Source organism: Coregonus lavaretus (genome assembly GCF_964263955.1).
Source record: "Coregonus lavaretus genome assembly, chromosome: 7".
Classification (NCBI taxonomy): Eukaryota; Metazoa; Chordata; class Actinopteri; order Salmoniformes; family Salmonidae; genus Coregonus; species Coregonus lavaretus.
Window position 1 is genome coordinate 23,363,449 of NC_139994.1, and position 18,757 is coordinate 23,382,205.

The 18,757-nt window shown below is 42.3% G+C and overlaps 1 protein-coding gene across 1 annotated transcript; it reads left to right on the forward strand.

Annotated features, from left to right (window-relative positions):
• The first annotated feature begins 9,559 nt into the window (after positions 1-9,559).
• LOC311132409 (zinc-binding protein A33-like) lies at positions 9,560-12,039 on the forward strand. Its single transcript, XM_084165695.1, has 6 exons — positions 9,560-10,021; positions 10,281-10,376; positions 10,474-10,704; positions 10,820-10,842; positions 10,927-11,045; positions 11,340-12,039. Exons 1-6 carry the CDS (start codon positions 9,620-9,622, stop codon positions 11,867-11,869), a joined length of 1,401 nt encoding a protein of 466 aa, XP_084021821.1. The 5' UTR covers positions 9,560-9,619; the 3' UTR covers positions 11,870-12,039.
• The last annotated feature ends 6,718 nt before the right edge of the window (positions 12,040-18,757 follow it).

Sequence of the window (18,757 nt, forward strand, 5' to 3'; positions counted from 1 at the left end):
ACCTCATCAGAAAAGTTGCAACAGTTGCACACCATGCTCCGCCATGCTCCAAGGAAGAGCTACTCAAGCGCATCTGTGTTTAAAGGACTTGTGAGTTTCCAGGCCAGCACCACATATACATTGATCCAAAAGTCCCTCCTGTTGTTCATGGATGTAGGAAAATCCCATATGCTGTGCTTGACAGGCTGAAAGAGACATTGGACAATCAAGAGCAGAGGTGTGTGGTCAGCAAAGTAACAAAACCAACAGCGTGGGTGAGCAGCCTACTGATAACAGAAAATAAAAGGACCTGAACAAGGCCATACAGCACCAACACTTCTCCATTCCCACCTCAGAGGATGTGCAGTGCAAACTAGCAGGCAAGAAGATATTCACTATCATAGATGAGAAATCAAGCTGGATGAGGAATCAGCTGATCTCTGCACATTCAATACCCCATGAGGGAGGTACCGGTTTAATCACTTACCTTTTGGCATAAAAAGTGCCAGCGAGGTATTTCAGCAGATGAACTCAGAGTTCTGGTGACATTGATGGTGTCTATGTAATTGCAGATGACATGATAATTGCAGCAGCCACCAAAGAAGAGCATGACGGCATTCTACAGCAGGTGATGGACAGAGCCATCCGTCTAAATGTGAAGTTCAATGCTGACAAGATACAATACATGGTGAGTGAAGTGAAGTACATTGGGCACATCATCAGTGCAGACGGGGTTAAAGCAGACAACTCCAAGGTGATAGCAATCACACAGATGCCTCTACCAGAAGACAGAAAAGGTATACAGAGGTTACTGGGTATGAAACGTTTCCTAACCCAGTATATCCAAGAAGAAGCCACACTCACTGCACCACTCAGAACGCTCCTCAAGAAGGACATAATAATAATAATCCACTTAGCAGACGCTTTTCTCCAAAGCGACTTACAGTCATGCGTGCATACATTTTTGTGTATGGGTGGTCCCGGGGATCGAACCCACTACCCTGGCATTACAAGCGCCGTGCTCTACCAGCTGAGCTACAAAGGACCACACATGGCATGGCAGCAGGGGCGGTGTGTTCAATAGGGCGATATGGGCGACGCACTGCCAAACGGGAAAAGGAAAGGATTTTTTTTCTAATCAATTATATCACGGCAACAGTAGTTATCAGTGTTCTAATCTGATCTGACTGCCACGAAATGTCAAATCAGGCTAAAGTCGTGCTTCAAATGGCCACGCCCGTTTTTGGGGCGATTTCAGTCAGGTTGAAAATCGCCCAGAAGTCTGTCATAGACTCTCATGTAAAATCTATTTTTTTCAAATTTCAAAGCTTTCAATACAATCTCTATGGGTGTCTGAGGGCTTGCACTTACGCGCTTTCGTCATACGTGACGTAACCATGAACGTAACTAAGAAAATAGCGGCTAGCAGCGTCTCTGTTGCGACCTGCAGTGTGGCGTTATCTTATGTTTTTAATTTGTACACTTAGTGGCGTTATTTTATGTTTTTAATTTGTACACTTAGTTTACAAACATTCTGCCAACCATGGATTTCCAGTGGTGGGTTTTGGACTGATCTTGTTGATCGTGTACATACCCGCTACGAACGGACTAAATAATGAAAACGCTGCTGGCAGCGGAATCCAATACAGCTGGGAGACTTGGCTGGATGACAGAGTCCCGGACAGAGAAGTGGAGCCGGCCGGCTTCACCCTGGTCAGAGCGGACCGCGATCTGACAGTCACAGGGAAAATCGATCCTGGTAAGAGAGCGACTCTGTACCCCCGACATTGAACTGCTTTCTGTGTCACTGCGACCTTACTATCTGCCCCGTGAGTTCCCCCAATTGTTTGTTACCGTTGTGTACTGTTGATAATCACAAGTTTACTGGAGAACTGAGACCAAGTAGAGACTTTGGACAGGGTGGATATGGTATAATAAAGGCAGTTTATTCAGAGGTAAAGATATCTGGAATCGCGTGCACGGACTCGTTCGTCAAACTCTTAGGGAGCTATCTGAAGAGAGCCCCGAAAACATTGTGTGCAGACATTTTATACAATAAATGATGTAGGTTGAATCTAGTAGTTCTGATCTTCTGATTGGTCCTGATGAGTTGGGCGAGGTCCCCTCCACTGTTGCATTGGCTCTGAGTCGGGTTCTCTGTCTTCAAATGTTCAGCCTAAAGAGAGGGGATTTTTGTGTGTGTGTGTGTGTGTGTGTTTAACAGTGATGATGTGTGTGTGTGTGTGTGTTATCAGTGATGATGTGTGTGTGTGTGTGTGTGTGTGTGTGTGTGTGTGTGTGTCCTCAGAGCAAGAACTCGTGAGTTGGAAGAACTGAGAGACCTATGGCGTGGGTGTTGTCCTTGGCCACCTGCTGACAAGGCTGACAAGATAGGACTCTTTTGTCCATTGTTATAGGATAGGAACAGCATTGATTGAAAACAAACGCCCAACACAAAATGGGTCATGCACAAGATTTTAGTCAGACCAAGCTATAACATTATATATTTACTACGACAGTACATTCAACCAAAAGCTAATATAACAAAGGCATCAGAGATTATTTATAATCTGTCACAGAAACTGGAATCCATCTCCCCAGATCAGTCAATAAATGCTTCTGGTATTGACTTATATGCTGCCCCTGTCTTCATGTTGTTGCTGGACATATCTTTTTTAAAATGTGTGTAGGTCACCTAAATCATCAGAAAAATTGCCCCTCCTGAGAATTTTTTCAGGAGCCGCCACTGCATGGCAGTAGCACCCAGAACAACAAGCAGCACTGGAGAGACTGAAAAAAGCCATCTCCACTGCGCCGCTGCTGAAACTCTTCAATCCACAGGAAGAGATTGAAATACAAGCTGATGCATCCAAAGATGGACTTGGAGTTGTTCTGATGCAAGGTAAACAGCCTATAGCCTTTGCATCCAGAGCTCTGTCTGGAGCAGAACAAAATTATGCCCAGATAGAAAAAGAACTCCTGGCAATCGTGTTCGCACTGAAGAGATTTCACCAGTATGTCTATGGTGTCCAGGTCAGAGTTCAATCTGACCACAAACCATTTGAGGCTATAATCACCAAGCCTATTGGAAAGGCGCCTGCCCATCTTCAAAGGATGCTGCTTCAAATACAGAAATATGACATTCACATCGTCTACACCCCAGGTAAAGACAAGTTAATAGCAGACAAGCTATCCAGGGCTGTACCCCAGACTGCCACACATGAAGAGTGTGACACGAGTGACGAGAAAGTCAATTATGCACACATCAGCCACTGGAGGGTGCTGTTATAAAACAGCTGAGAGCAGTCGCTGATGCAGACAGTGAGATGCACCTGCTGAGGGACCTGCACAGAGATGGATGGCCAGACAAGAAGAAAGGTGCACCACTGAAAGCGTCAACTCTACTGGCACATCAGAGACTCTCTTTACATTGAAGATGGACTACTCATGGTAAACAAATGTATTATCATTCCCAAAGATTTTAGAGCTGAGGTACTGGCCGGCAGGGATGTAGCTCAGTTGATAGAGCATGGCGTTTGCAATGCCAGGGTTGTGGGTTCGATTCCCACGGGGGCCAGTATAAAAAAAATATGTATTCACTAAACTGTAAGTCGCTCTGGATAAGAGCGTCTGCTAAATGACTAAAATGTAAATGTACTTAAGAGGCTCCACATTGCACATCAGGGCATTCAACGCTCCTTCGCGCATGCCAGAGCTCTCATGTATTGGCCAGGCCTCACTGATGATGTACGAATGATGGTTGAATCGTGCAGTTCCTGTCAAGAAAAACTGCCCAGCAACCTTTTCTTTCGACCTCATGGCTTGGTTTTTGCTCTGACATGCACTGTCAACTGTGGGACCTTATATAGACAGGTGTGTGCCTTTCCAAATCCTGTCCAATCAATTGAGTGTACCACAGGTGGACTCCAATTAAGTTGTAGAAACATCTCAAAGATGATCAATGGAAACAGGATGCACCTGAGCTCAATTTCGAGTCTCATAGCAAAGGGTTTCAATACTTACGTAAATAAGGTATTTCTGTTTTCGATTTGTCATCTAAAAACCTGTTTTCGATTTGTCATTATAGGGTATTGTGTGTAGGTTGATGAGGACTATTATTTACTTGATCCATTTTAGAATAAGGCTGTAAGGTAACAACATATGGAAAAAGTTTATTTGTCACGTTCTCTGCATCCATTTTGCTGTCACATGTGTTACGTGTTCAATGTTTGTTATAACCAATTTATTGATGTGATTATGACATGCTATGGATGCAGAGAACGTGGATGCAGAGGACATGACAAATAAACTCGAAACGGGAATATTTACAGGTTGTTCAGGAGATAAAGGGAAAGTTAGATGTGTGGAATAAATGTGACTAGTTGGAGATCAAGTAAAATCAGGTAAGGAGCAAGCGCTGCATGCATATTGTGTGTGCCAAACAGGTGCTGTATACTGTAGATGACGATATAATTTTTCAGACCTTTTAGAACAAAATAAACAACACTAAGTAAAAGTATACCAGAGAGTCTGTTGTAACGTTTTTTTGTTAAGCCTTTATTACAGCAAAGACTAAAAACAGTCGCATTTATTTGTGAATGCAATTTCTGAAATAGTAGGATTTATTTATTGTTTAAGTTAATTATTCAAGGCTCACTTTATTTTAAAACAAAAATGCTAGATTGCATTTCAAATCATGAATGAATTGTATGCTGTGTGATGACATGAATGAATGAATGATTGATTGATACAGTAGCCTATATAAGTATGGAAATATAGGCCTAAGTTACGGTATTAAGACTTAACAGGATGTGCTCTTAGGCCTACAGCTCAATGGTGGTTATACAAGGCTGCTATACTAAGCATACAAATTATAATGGAATTACTTATTATAATGATAATAATAATAGTAATAATAACAATAAGAAGGCGATCAAGAAAAAGGTGCGTTATTTTTATAAAAATTTTCCTTGCAATTTGGGTACAGTGTAAATACTAAATAAATTATAAATAATACCAGAGGCTGTTCTAACGGAAAAAAAAGTGTAAAGCCTTTATTACAGCAAAGCAAAGATTAAAAACAGCCGAATTTGTGAAATTGTTTAGTTGACATGTCGTTGCGTGAGGCTTGGTGCTCACGGAAACAGTAGGCTATTGAACAAACAATCAAACAGGCAAAAGAAGCAGGATCTGTCTTATGTCTGTAGAAATGATGACTTATAAAGCCAGGCACATTTAACAGCTAGGTTATTGTCAGGCTGTCAGTGTGATGCGGTAGGACGAAGTCAGGCGCAGGACACAGAGCTAATCGAAAACTTACTTTACTCGTAGTAAACGTAAAGAACATAACCTCCACGCAGGAAGGAACAAACCCGCTCACCAGACGACAACCATACAATAACAAACACGCACAAAACACAGTGGGAGCCAGAGGGTTAAATAGGGAAGAAATCTATACATAATGGGAAACAGGTGTGAACAATCAGACAAAACAAGTAGAACATAGAAACATGGATCGGTAGCAGCTAGTACTCCGGTGACGACGAACGCCGAAGCCTGCCCAAGCAAGGAGGAGGAGCAGCCTCGGCTGAATCCGTGACAGTTATTGATTATAGATTAATTAAGTGCGGGTTTCCTCTCTCCTCACTTTCCTTAGACAATAAGGCAAGGGCTGTTTTCTCATCTCCTCATTCTTCTGCTGCCTCCGCGGCATTATTCTTAACACCAATATGCTGGTTAACTTTGCTATTATGCACATAGCAACATGGTCTAGGATAAGGCGCCAATTCAACAGTGCACTGATGTGTTTCAGAACCGTGGGCAGCGACCGCTATCCAACGAGGGCGAAAGCGTGTTTGTTATAAAATAGTATTATTTTTATTAGCGTTGCACCATTGTTCTTGTGTAATATAACCATATACAATTTCAGTAGCACATGTCTTAGACTGATGGACTGTGCCATCCCAATGGCCTCCACAATGGATTAATCCACTCAGACAGCCGCGAATCAGACAGGTGTCTTGTACACCATGATATATAGATATACAGTACCAGTCAAAAGTTTGGACACATTGCAGAATAATAGTGAAGACATCAAAACTATGAAAAAACACATATGTTAACCAAAAAAGTGTTAAACAAATATTTTATATTTGAGATTCTTCAAATAGCCACCCTTTGCCTTGATCACAGCTTTGCACACTCTTGGCATTCTCTCAACCAGCTTCACCTGGAATGCTTTTCCAACAGTCTTGAAGGAGTTCCCACATATGCTGAGCACTTGTTGGCTGCTTTTCCTTCACTCTGCGGTCTGACTCATCCCAAACCATCTCAATTGGGTTGAGTTCGGGGGATTGTGGAGGCCAGGTCATCTGATGCAGCACTCCATCACTCTCCTTCTTGGTCAAATAGCCCTTACACAGCCTGGAGGTGTGTTGGGTCATTGTCCTGTTGAAAAACAAATGATAGTCCCACTAAGCTCAAACCAGATGGGATGGCGTATCGCTGTGGTAGCCATGCTGGTTAAGTGTCCCTTGAATTCTAAACATATCACAGACATTGTCACCAGCAAAGCACCCCCACACCATAACATCTCCTCCTCCATGCTTTACAGTGGGAACTACACATGCAGAGATCATCCGTTCACCCATACCGAGTCTCACAAAGACACGGCAGTTGGAACCAAAAATCTCCAATTTGGACTCCAGACCAAAGGACACATTTCCACCGGTCTAATGTCCATTGCTCATGTTTCTTGGCACCAAGCAAGTCTCTTCTTATTATTGGTGTCCTTTAGTAGTGATTTCTTTGCAGCAATTCGACCATGGAGGCCTGATTCACGCAGATGCTATAATGGCACAGATACCAAGATGAGTCCTCTATCTATCTCTATGGTACAACCAGAAATAGTTGTTGAGAAGCACGGTTGATGAGGCTCTGTCCAGTGTTTCCCAACCTTGGTCATTGAGTACCCCCAACAGTACACAGTTTTGTTGTAGCCCTTGACAAACACACCTCATTCAACTAATTGAGGGCTTAATGATTAATTGACAAGTTTAATCAGGTATGCTTGTCCAGGGTTACATAAAAAATGTGTACTGTTGGGGTACTCGAGGACCTGGGTTGGGAAACACTGCTTTAGGCTGTAGCTAGGAGACCACTGTGACTGACAAGTGAATCCACCTGTCACAGCGAGCGTGGGGGTTACCACGTGAAATCTCAGGGACAGGATTTGATTCACTAGACAACAGTGTTGGGGGTAATGTTACATAATCAGATTTTATGAGTAGCGGAGTAAAGTAACGCGTTACCTTTTCAAATTGGGTAATATTATTATAGTTACTTTGTCAACTAAAGCGTGCTTTACTTTCAGAATCATATCTCTATGTGTGTTTGCATGATCCGATCTCCACTTCTTTCCTCATTTAGTTCTCCAGCGAGCGGAGAAAGGCTGGTTGAAGAAATGTTGACAACTGATCCCTTCTGTGATAGCATAGCTCATTGAGGGCTTTCCCGTCTAGTGGCAAGTGTGTAGCCTATGTGCGGTCTTTAACCAGAACTGGCGGCTTGAGAGAAAGATTTTGAATGAAAAGATAGGATATCTATACAGATGTCTGGCTTACAGTATGGCTAATTAACCAGCCCATATTATAGTGCAGCACTTGTAGGGACAGAGGCAAACTGTGGTGACGTACTATCTCAACTTGTCCAATAAGAAATGCCTGTTTTCTTTTTCATTGCAAATTTTTTTTATATGTATTTCTATGACGTGAACTAATACGTCTGGTAAACACGTTCAGTGCTGCTGCTTTGAAAGTGGTGTGGCGGCGCTACACCAGATTGAAAAGTACTAGGGGCAAATGCTGTCTCGCCACATGTTTTCTGGCGGCTCTGTCTCAAAGTGAATTTTAACAATTTTATGCATTTAGTTTTTAGTGGATGTAGGCAATTTTGCCATGTCCCCAGGTGCTATTTATCAATTTCCATGAGAAATATAAGCCATTAAATAGTAAAGTATTCAAAATCTTTCTTAATTATTTTATAATCCTACTTAAAATATCTCTCATCAATACAGGTGAATATATTGATAAAAGTCACCTTGTCCTAGAGAGATTTAAACGGTTACCAAACATCACACCAGGGTAAGCCTACACAAAACACAGCCCTTATTTTAAGTGTTTCTAAAATCCCCTATGGGAAAAAATTAATGGTGGAAAAGACGATTGAAACCATTTCCTTGTTTGAAGGCTAGGTTTTATGGGTATTATGACTCATACTGTGGTACTCTATAGGGAGCAGCTGTTGCTTCTCAAGGTATCTCTACCTGAACATATATGATCTAACTGATTGATAGTTGGTATTCAGCAGTCCTAAAAGTATGCCTTATTTACTCAGCACTAGTCCCTAACAGGTTGGAAATATGTCATGGTCCATTTGTGAACAATCCACCTATAATTATTAGGATTTAAGTGCCTGAGCTTGACCACCATGTTTTTCTGAAAGTCAAACATGTTCTTTTTCTGATAGAAAAAAATATATATATATAAATGAGGTCCACGCATGATAGGTATCACCCAGCAGTCTTAATGCTGCTTTGTCACTGATCCCCCCTGCTGGTATATTATAGAACTCCAGCATATTGGACACATTCACATTCCCCAGTATGAAAACTGTTGTTGACTATGTTTATATATCTCCTCATTTTGCATAATATCATAATACTAGATTTTATTATGGGACCATATCAAATATATTAATATCAGTCCCAACTCGGGTACATCAAATCATCAAAATTAGCTACAAATTCCTGGCAACTGAAACTTGTACGTCACATTTTTTGTATAAAGAGAGATTTTTGTGACTATAAATTCTTTATGTTTTTAAGACTTCAGAACTTTTATTTGCCCAGGAGGAACGTTTACAGAGATAGAGAGACACTTTACATTGGCAGCACATGCTTCAGTGCTCTGGGAGTGTTTATAGCCCCTTCAGTTTGATCACCATCTTCTTACACACAAGGTGAGAGGTGAGAGAATATGTTTTGTATGCTATAAGCAACATGTAAACTTCTAATCTTGAAAATATCTTATCATCCTATATGTGATATCATCAACAGCACAGTCAGGCATCAGATTGCTATATCATATGATGTGGTCACCTGAAATGTTAGTTTCCGATTTCTGTCCCCTAGTTTAGATAGCTCAGTTGATAGGATAATTATTCGGGACAGGTAACACCAGGATTTTGATTCCCGTCTGAGCAATATGTACTGAATACAGTATGTGTTAACTGTAAAAGTACCAGCAAACATCCTTATACAGTTCTCAACTCACAAAAGGAATAAGAACAGGGAAATGAATTTGTTTGATAGCACTGGGGCATAAAGCAATTTACAGTTCATGTGACTGTGAATCAAGCCATAAAGTGGTTAAGACACAGTGGTGGACTTGGAGCTTGGAGTTGGAACTTGGAGACAAGCCATGACAATGAAGAACACAAACCCACACACACACACACAAACCTCAACCTGTATTGCTAGGGTGCAAAGTTCAGTGCAGGACTCAAGCAGAAGGATTTTACATTGACACTGATATTCTAAACTGCTAATCATACAGGCGTTGTGCGATGTGATTTCCTAAAAATGGCTTCCATAGTCTCTCTCCCAGAGGAGGATCTCTCCTGTTCTGTGTGCCGTGACATCTTCAGGGACCCGGTCATCCTGTCGTGTAGACACAGTATCTGTAAAGTCTGCTTGTTGGAACTGTGGAAACATAAGGACGTGCTGGAATGCCCTCTCTGTAGAAGAAGATCATCGCTGGAGCTTCCATTTGATCTGAATCTGAAGAGGCAGTGTGAGGCTGTCTTACAGGAGAGGGGTCGGGAAGATACAACTGAGTCTGAGGTGCTCTGCAGTCTGCATAGCGAGAAGCTAAAGCTCTTCTGTCTAGAGGATAAACAGCCACTGTGTTTAAAGTGTAAGGCCTTAAAAAAACACACCAACCACAGCTTTTGTCAGATAGATAAAGCTGCCGAGAATTATAAGGTATGAAAAAAATAACATTGTAATGATTATATTATTTGTTACTTAGATGGTTTAAGCTGGTCACTGGTGGGTAATTGTGTTGTTGGGGAAACTGCATTGATAGAAACGTTTTTTTAAAGGTGTACGATTTTATATTTTCAAGTTTGTATTTGAGGTCAGAAAGTTCAAAGGTCCATTTCATGAAAATGTGTAAAACAAGTTGTCCGTGTTTCATGTGGGTATTTCAAAAATAGCTCACTACAACCACTACCAATTTTAGGAGAAACTCCAGACTGCACTAAAACCCTTACATGGAAACCTGAAGGCCTTTAACAAAGTTATACAATCCTGTGATCAAACAGCAGAGAATATTAAGGTAAGAATGCTGAGTAATGTAACAATGTTAAAGTACAGTAACCTACCCCTTCACATAAACTCTGTGGTCTATCAAATATTCCTCTTACTGTCTCCAGAGCCAGGCTCAGCACACAGAGAAGCAGATTAAGAAGGAGTTTGAAAAGCTTCATCAGTTTCTAAGAGATGAAGAGGCAGAGAGTATAGCTGCACTGTGGGAGGAAGAGGAGCAGAAGAGTAAGATGGTGAAGGAGAAGATTGAAGAGATGTGCAGAGAGATATCATCACTTTCAGACACAATCAGAGCCATAGAGGAGGAGTTGAGAGCTGAAGACATCCCATTCTTGCAGGTAAGAACTAATATCCATGTATACATTATTTGTGATACTTGATTAACTAAATTGATCTCATTGATTTTAGTGATTACATTGATTGGTAATTTGCTATTTTGTTTTTTTTCTACAGAACTACAAGGCCACAGTGAAAAGGTAAGTTAGTTGTGTCCTGTCTCTATCTTCTCTGTGGTTCTGAACCCAACCCCACAGCATCAATGACTCCTAAATGTTTTCCAGAACCCAGTACACAGTGCCGGATCCAGAGAGGGTTTCAGGTCCACTGATCAATGTGGCAAAGCACCTGGGCAACCTGCAGTTCAAAGTCTGGGAGAAGATGCAGGAGATTGTTCAATATAGTAAGTAATTAAACAATAACATTTTGGCCCAATGAACACAACTTCTATAAGACTTTGGCCAGGATTCAAATCAAAGATAAAAACAGATAAACAAATCAAAGATAAAAACAGATAAACAAAGTATCTCTCTCTGTGAATCCTGATGCATTACTATATTCGAATGGGTCAACGTTTCCAAATTTTTACAAGCTAGAGGGCGCTGTGGTGTTATTTAAAATGTAAAAAAACATTGAAAGCAGAAACCCAGCCCTTGTCAATTTTAATCTGTAGTTGTAATCTAATCTCTATGTTCAGCTTCTGTGACTCTGGACCCTAATACTGCCCACCCACGTCTATGCCTGTCTGAAGATCTGACCAGTGTGAGAGACAGTGATCCTATACAGTCGCTTCCTGTCAACCCAGAGAGGTTTGATCACCTTCAGTTTGTCCTGGCCTCTGAGGGATTTAACTCAGGGACACACAGCTGGCTTGTTGAGGTTGGGGAGAGTGAAAACTGGACCATAGGTGTGATCACAGACTCTGTCCAGAGGTCTGGATTGATAAAGAGTGGATACTGGAGTGTTGGATATTATGAAGGTAAATACTGGGCATTATTCCCACCTGATCCACCCACTGATATCACATTGATACAGAAACCTAAGAGGATCAGAGTGCATCTGGACTGGGACAGAGGAAAGCTGTCATTCTCTGACCCTGATAATAACACACGTCTACACACGTTCACACAACATTTTACAGAGAGAGTCTCTCCATTTATTGGTAATTACTGTGAACTCCACTCTCTAAAGATCTTACCACTGAAGGTCTCTGTAACAGTGGTTTAGCACAGTTAGTTGGTACTGCTTCCGTCTAAATCAGTGATCAAATTCACTACATGTAATCAATCTAATTACTATAGAGAAATAATGTTTTCAATGGAATGGACCATTCCTTTACATGGGCCTATTGAGAATCAATACTGATGTTTTTGGCCTATTTGCATATTTGCCACCTTTAATTTAATTAAACTGACTGAATTCACTCTCATGTGTGCATTCTTTCAGCTACTGTTGTCAATGATTCAAGCAAACATTTTTAACAGCTTAGTCTGTCATAACATCATATATTTGATCAGGAGTTTAGGAGCTTCTCCAGACCTCTGATGGTACCAGGTAATACTGTGAGCCAGAGTACTGACTAACTTTACTACCGGCGCTACAGTCAATAGAGACAGTTTGACCAGGCTGGACTGATTGAGCTGCAGACTGAGTCAATACATACTGACCCCAAGACCCTGCAGAGAGAGAAGGACTGATGCAAAGGTGCTCTCTATGGAGATATATCAACATAGTCCACATCAATTTTCATACTGTTGAAAGTTCAATGTCTGACATGTTCTGAAATGTTGTTGCATAGATCTAGAGAGTGTTTTTCCATTGTGCTCACTGTTCAAATACCTGTCAAGATTTTGACATACAATGAGGCAACTTCACAAGTATGACAAAATAGTCCAACACTTAATGGGAAGTTGGAGCGCCTCTGAACCAAATCAGAAGTACATGCACTGTAGGATAAATAAATAAAATATTTATAATAAAATATATTTATTTATGCATGGGAACGCTGACAGAAGAAATACAATTTAAGCTTTGACCAATGGAGGTCGACCTTGAAGGGAGCTAGATCACCAAAAGAACCAATCGAGGCTTACCTCTGGAGACCTAGAAAGTACAGGCTATACAAACCCAGAGTCAGCAACCCAAAAGGTTGAGGTTTGTTGAGGACAAAAGAGCAGGGGTGATGGGACCCCTATTTGCCTGCTCTAAATAAATGATTTTGGGGATAACTGGTTGACATTACATTTCAGTAATTTAGCAGATGCTCTAATCCAGAGCGACTTTAAGATAGGGTTAGGGTTATGGGCAGTGGTGGAAAAAGTACCAAATTGTCATACTTGAGTAAAAGTAAAGATACCTAAATAGAAAATGACTCAAGTAAAAGTGAAAGTCACCCAGTGTGAGAGTGTAATTTGAAGGAATCAGGCGCAGGAGGGTAAATCACAGAATACAGAGTTTAATCCATAGGACACAGTTACGCTGGATAGCGACAAAAAATACAGGCACACGGGGAACAATATACCCCGGAAATACGAGGTACGGGTAGCTCAACCGAGCTACACTCAACTCACATAAAACAATCACCCACAAGGACAAGGGGGCCAGAGGGAACACTTATACGTACTAATGAGGGGATATGAACCAGGTGTGTGTAATGACAAGACAAGACAAATGGAATGATGAGATATGGAGCGGCAATGGCTAGTAGGCCGGTGACGACGAACGCCGAAGCCTGCCCGAACAAGGAGGGGAGGCAGCTTCGGAGGAAGTCGTGATACCCAGTAAAAAACTACTTGAGTAAAGGTCTAAAAGTATTTGGGTTTTAAATATACATAAGTATTAAAAGTACATGTAATTGCTCGAATATACTTAAGTATCAAAAGTAAAAAATAATTTCATATTCCTTATATTAAAGAAACCAGACAGCACGATTTTCTTGATTTATTATTTTATGGATAGCCAGGGGCACATTCCAACACTCCAACATAATTTACAAATGAAGCATTTGTGTTCAGTGAGTCCACCAGATCAGAGGCAAAATTCTGTGCTGCTAAGCGCATTCGAAATGTAATGAGTACCTTTATGTGTCAGGCATACCCGCGGGAAGTAGGGGTGCTGAGGGTGCTGCTGCAACCCCTGAAAAATCGGAATAATGATAAATAAATAATAATAATAATAATGGAGAAAATATATATACAATACCAGTCAAAAGTTTGGACACACCTACTCATTCTACATTGTATAATAATAGTGAAGACATCAAAACAATAAAGTAATACATATGGAATCATGTAGTAACCAAAAAAGTGTTACACAAATCAAAATATATTTGAGATTTGAGATTCCTCAAAGTAGCCACCCTTTGCCTTGATGACAGCTTTGCACACTCTTGGCATTCTCTCAACCAGCTTCATGAGGTAGTCACCTGGAATGCATTTGAATTAACAGGTGTGCCTTCTTAACAGTTAATTTGTGGAATTTCTTTCCTTCTTAATGCGTTTCAGACAATCAGTTGTGTCGTGACAAGTTGGGGGGAGGGGGGGGGGGGGGGGGTATACAGAAGGTAGCCCTATTTGGTAAAAGACCAAGTCCATAGTATGGCAAGAACAGCTCAAATAACCAGAGAAACAACAGTCCATCATTAGTTTAAGATGTAAAGGTCAGTCAATACGGAACATTTCAAAAACTTTTGAAGTTTCTTCAAGTGCAGTCCCAAAAACCATCAGGCGCTATGATGAAACTGGCTCTCATGAGGACCGCCACAGGAATGGAAGACCCAGAGTTACCTCTGCTGCAGAGGATAAAATAGCTTCCAACACTCTACTCAGCAAATTGGATGTAGTCTATCACAGTGCCATCCGTTTTGTCACCAAAGCCCCATATACTACCCACCATTGAGACCTGTACACTCTCGTTGGCTGGCCCTCACTACATATTCGTCGCCAAACCCACTGGCTCCAGGTCATCTATAAATCCCTTCTAGGCAAATCCCCGCCTTATCTGCTGCTATGGTGACCAATAATATAACTTACTACATTTGCACACACTGTATATAGATTTTCTATTGTGTTATTGACTGTACGTTTTGTTTATCCCATATGTAACTCTGTGTTGTTGTTTTTATCGCACTGCTTTGCTTTATCTTGGCCAGGTCGCAGTTGTAAATGAGAACTTGTTCTCAACTGGCTTACCTGGTTAAATTAAATAAATACCTGACCACTGTGACTAACTCAAAATTAAGGAAATCTTTGACTATGTACAGACTCAGTGAGCATAGCCTTGCTATTGAGAAAGGCCGCCGTAGGTTACCACTATCGATTCGTCATAAACCGAGAGAGAGAGAGAGAGAGAGAGAGAGAGAGAGAGAGAGAGAGAGAGAGAGAGAGAGAGAGAGAGAGAGAGAGAGAGAGAGAGAGAGAGAGAGAGAGAGACTCTCAGACAGGTGGACAGGCTGTAAAGGGACACTTTCCATCTGGTCCCTATTGTTCCCTCTGTTTCACCCCTCCTGTCAACACACACACTCTGCTTCTCACACACTAACTGACAAGTACGGACTGTTGATTGAGTAATGGAGGGAGGAAGAGGAACAGCCATCTGTTGATTGAGTAACAGAGGGAGGAAGAGGAACAGCCATCTGATTGAGTAAGGTCGTAGCCGGCCGCGACCGGGAGACCCATGGGGCGGCGCACAATTGGCCCAGCGTCGTCCAGGGTAGGGGAGGGAATGGCCGGCAGGGATGTAGCTCAGTTGGTAGAGCATGGCGTTTGCAACGCCAGGGTTGTGGGTTCGTTTCCCACGGGGGGCCAGTATAAAAAATTATAATGTTAAAATAAAACATTGTATGCACTCACTAACTGTAAGTCGCTCTGGATAAGAGCGTCTGCTAAATGACAAAAAAAAAAAAAAAAAGGATAAGTTCATTAGACTTACCAGCCTCAAAAATTGCAGCCCAAATAAATGCTTCACGGAGTTCAAGTAACAGACACATCTCAACATCAACTGTTCAGAGGAAACTGTGTGAATCAGGCCTTCATGGTCGAATTGCTGCAAAGAAACCACTACTAAAGGACACCAATAAGAAGAAGAGACTTGCTTGGGCCAAGAAACACGAGCAATGGACATTAGACCGGTGGACATGTTTCCTTTGGTCTGGAGTCCAAATTGGAGATTTTTGGTTACAACAGCCGTGGCTTTGTGAGACGTGGTGTGGGTGAACGGATGATCTCCGCATGTGTATTTCCCACCGTAAAGCATGGAGGAGGAGGTGTTCTGGTGTGGGGGTGCTTTGCTGGTGACACTGTCTGTGATTTATTTAGAATTCAAGGCACACTTAACCAGCATGGCTACCACAGCATTCTGCATTGATACGCCCTCCCATCTGGTTTGGCCTTAGTGGGACTATCATTTGTTTTTCAACAGGACAATGACCCAACACACCTCCAGGCTGTGTAAGGGTTATTTTACCAAGAAGGAGAGTGATGGAGTGTTGCATCAGATGACCTGGCCTCCAGAATCCCCCGACCTCAACCCAATTGAGATGGTTTGGGACGAGTCGGACCGCAGAGTGAAGAAAAAAGCAGCCAACAAGTGCTCAGTATATGTGGGAACTCCTTCAACACTGTTGGAAAAGCATTCCAGGTGAAGCTGGTTGAGAGAATGCCAAGAGTGTGCAAAGCTGTCATCAAGGCAAAGGGTGGCTATTTGAAGATTCTCAAACGTAAAATCTATTATATTTTGTTTAACACATTTTTGGTTACTACATGATTCTATATGTGTTATTTCATAGTTTTGATGTCTTCACTATTTTCTACAATGTAGAAAATAGTAAAAATAAAGAAAAACCCTGGAAAGAGTAGGTGTGTCCAAACTTTTGACTGGTACTGTAATTATTCAGACCTTTTACTCAGTACTTTGTTGAAGCACATTTGACAGCGATTACAGCCTTCGAGTCTTCTTGGGTATGACGCTACAAGCTTGTCACACCTGTATTTGAGGAGTTTCTCCCACTCTTTTCTGCAGATCCTCCCAAGCTCTGTCAGGTTGAATGGGGAGCGTCGCTGCACAGTTATTTTCAGTTCTCTCCAGAGATGTTCGAACGGGTTCAAGTCCAGGCTCTGGCTGGGCCACTCAAGGACATTCAGAGACTTGTGCCGAAGCCACTCCTGCGTTGTCTTGGCTGTGTGCTTAGGGTCGTTGTCCTGTTGGAAGGTGAACCTTCGCACCAGTCTGAGGTCCTGTTTGCTCTGGAGCAGGGTTTCATCAAGGATCTCTCTGTACTTTGCACCGTTCATCTTTCCCTCGATCCTGACTATTCTCCCAGTCCCTGCCTCTGAAAAGCATCCCCACAGTATGATGCTGCCACCACCATGCTTCACCATAGGGATGGTGCAAGGTTTCCTCCAGACGTGACGCTTGGCATTCAGGCCAAAGAGTTCAATCTTGGTTTCATCAGACCAGAGAATCTTGTTTCTCATGGTCTGAGAGTCCTTTAGGTGCCTTTTGGCAAACACCAAGCACGCTGTCATGTGCTTTTTACCAAGGACTGGCTTCCGTCGGCCACTCTACCGTAAAGGCCTGATTGGTGGAGTGCTGCAGAGATGGTTCTCCTTCTGGAAGGTTCTCCCATCTCCACAGAGGAACTCTGGAGCTCTGTCAGAGTGACCATCGGGTTCTTGGTCACCTCCCTGACCAAGGCCCTTCTCCCCCGATTGCTCAGTTTGGCCGGGCGGCCAGCTCTAGGAAGAGACTTGGTGGTTCCAAACTTCGCCCATTTAAGAATGATGGAGGCCATTGTGTTGTTGTGGACCTTCAATGCTTCAGAAATGTTTTGGTACCCTTCCCCAGATTTGTGCCTTGACACGATCCTGTCTCGGAGCTCTACGGCTTGTTTTTTGCTCTCAGATGCTCTGTCAACTGTGAGACCTTACATAGACAGGCGTGTGCCTTTCCATATCATGTCCAATCAATTAAATTTACCACAAGTGTACTCCAATCAAGTTGTAGAAACATCTCAAGGATGATCAATGGAAACAGGATGCACCTGAGCTCAATTACGAGACTCATAGTGAAGGGTCTGAATACTTATGTAAATAAGTTATTTTTGTTTTTTATTTTGAATACATTTGCAAAAAAATCTAAAAACCTGTTTTTGCTTTGGCATTATGGGGTATGGTTCGTAGGTTGATGAGGGGGGAAAACAATTTAATCCATTTTACAATAAAGCTTTAATGTAACAAAATGTGGAAAAGGTCAAGGGGTCTGAATACTTTCCGAATGCACTGTACATGCTTCAATTCTGTCATCTAGTGGCAAGATAAGGGCGATAAGGTTAGAGAATCTACATTTCAAACATCCCACTTTTGGTTTATCCAGGGCTTTGGCAAGGTCGCAGCTCCCATCACATCTCTGTTGAAGGGTGGGCCGTCCGTCTCCGCTGGTCTGCTGAGGCCGACAGGGCCTTCAGTAACCCGAGAGTTCTGTTCACTTCAGCCCCGGTACTGGGGACCACAGTGGTGCTGTATAATACTGTAGTGGTGTAATATTTGATACAATACTCCTGTGGTCACAGTGTATAATGAATGGTAGGTTCCCACTGGGAACATACATCAGTTCAACGTCTAGTTTTGATTTACATTTGGTTGAGTTGTCAACTACCCGACTTTCGGCTGTCGCAGATGCCTTCCCCAACTTTACTCCTTTTGCTTGTTCGACATTGCAGCCGACAGTGCAGGTGACTGCCGACAGACTGATCTACAAATCACCTTCCATCATAAATAACTACTCATTATTATTTGTAGATCGGACAGTTATTCACAATTTACCCATGATACATTACCGTTTTGATCCACTCGAACACGGTCCTTGACTTCCGTCTACAGTTGGTTGCTTTCGCCTTACCACTCAAAGACTCTTGTGGTCAATCAATCATCGCTGTCAACCATTGGCGTCCTCTACAGAGGAGGAACGCATCATGCCGCTACTGTCATCGGCCCCTGGGAGAGGGAGCTGGGGGCCATGCGGCTGGGATCCAGGGCGCTTCCTCAAGAAAAGTGGGTAAGAGTGTCTCAGGTGTGACTAGGTGCCTCATTAACCCAAAGGAAGTGATGCAATCCAGAT

Bases quoted from the DNA above. Each gene is read 5' to 3' on its own strand.
- LOC311132409 (XM_084165695.1), top strand. From the start codon at position 9,620: ATGGCTTCCATAGTCTCTCTCCCAGAGGAGGATCTCTCCTGTTCTGTG. The intron at 10,377-10,473 runs GTAAGAATGCTG...TACTGTCTCCAG, and splicing joins AAACAGCAGAGAATATTAAG to AGCCAGGCTCAGCACACAGA. The intron at 11,046-11,339 runs GTAAGTAATTAA...CTCTATGTTCAG, and splicing joins GCAGGAGATTGTTCAATATA to CTTCTGTGACTCTGGACCCT.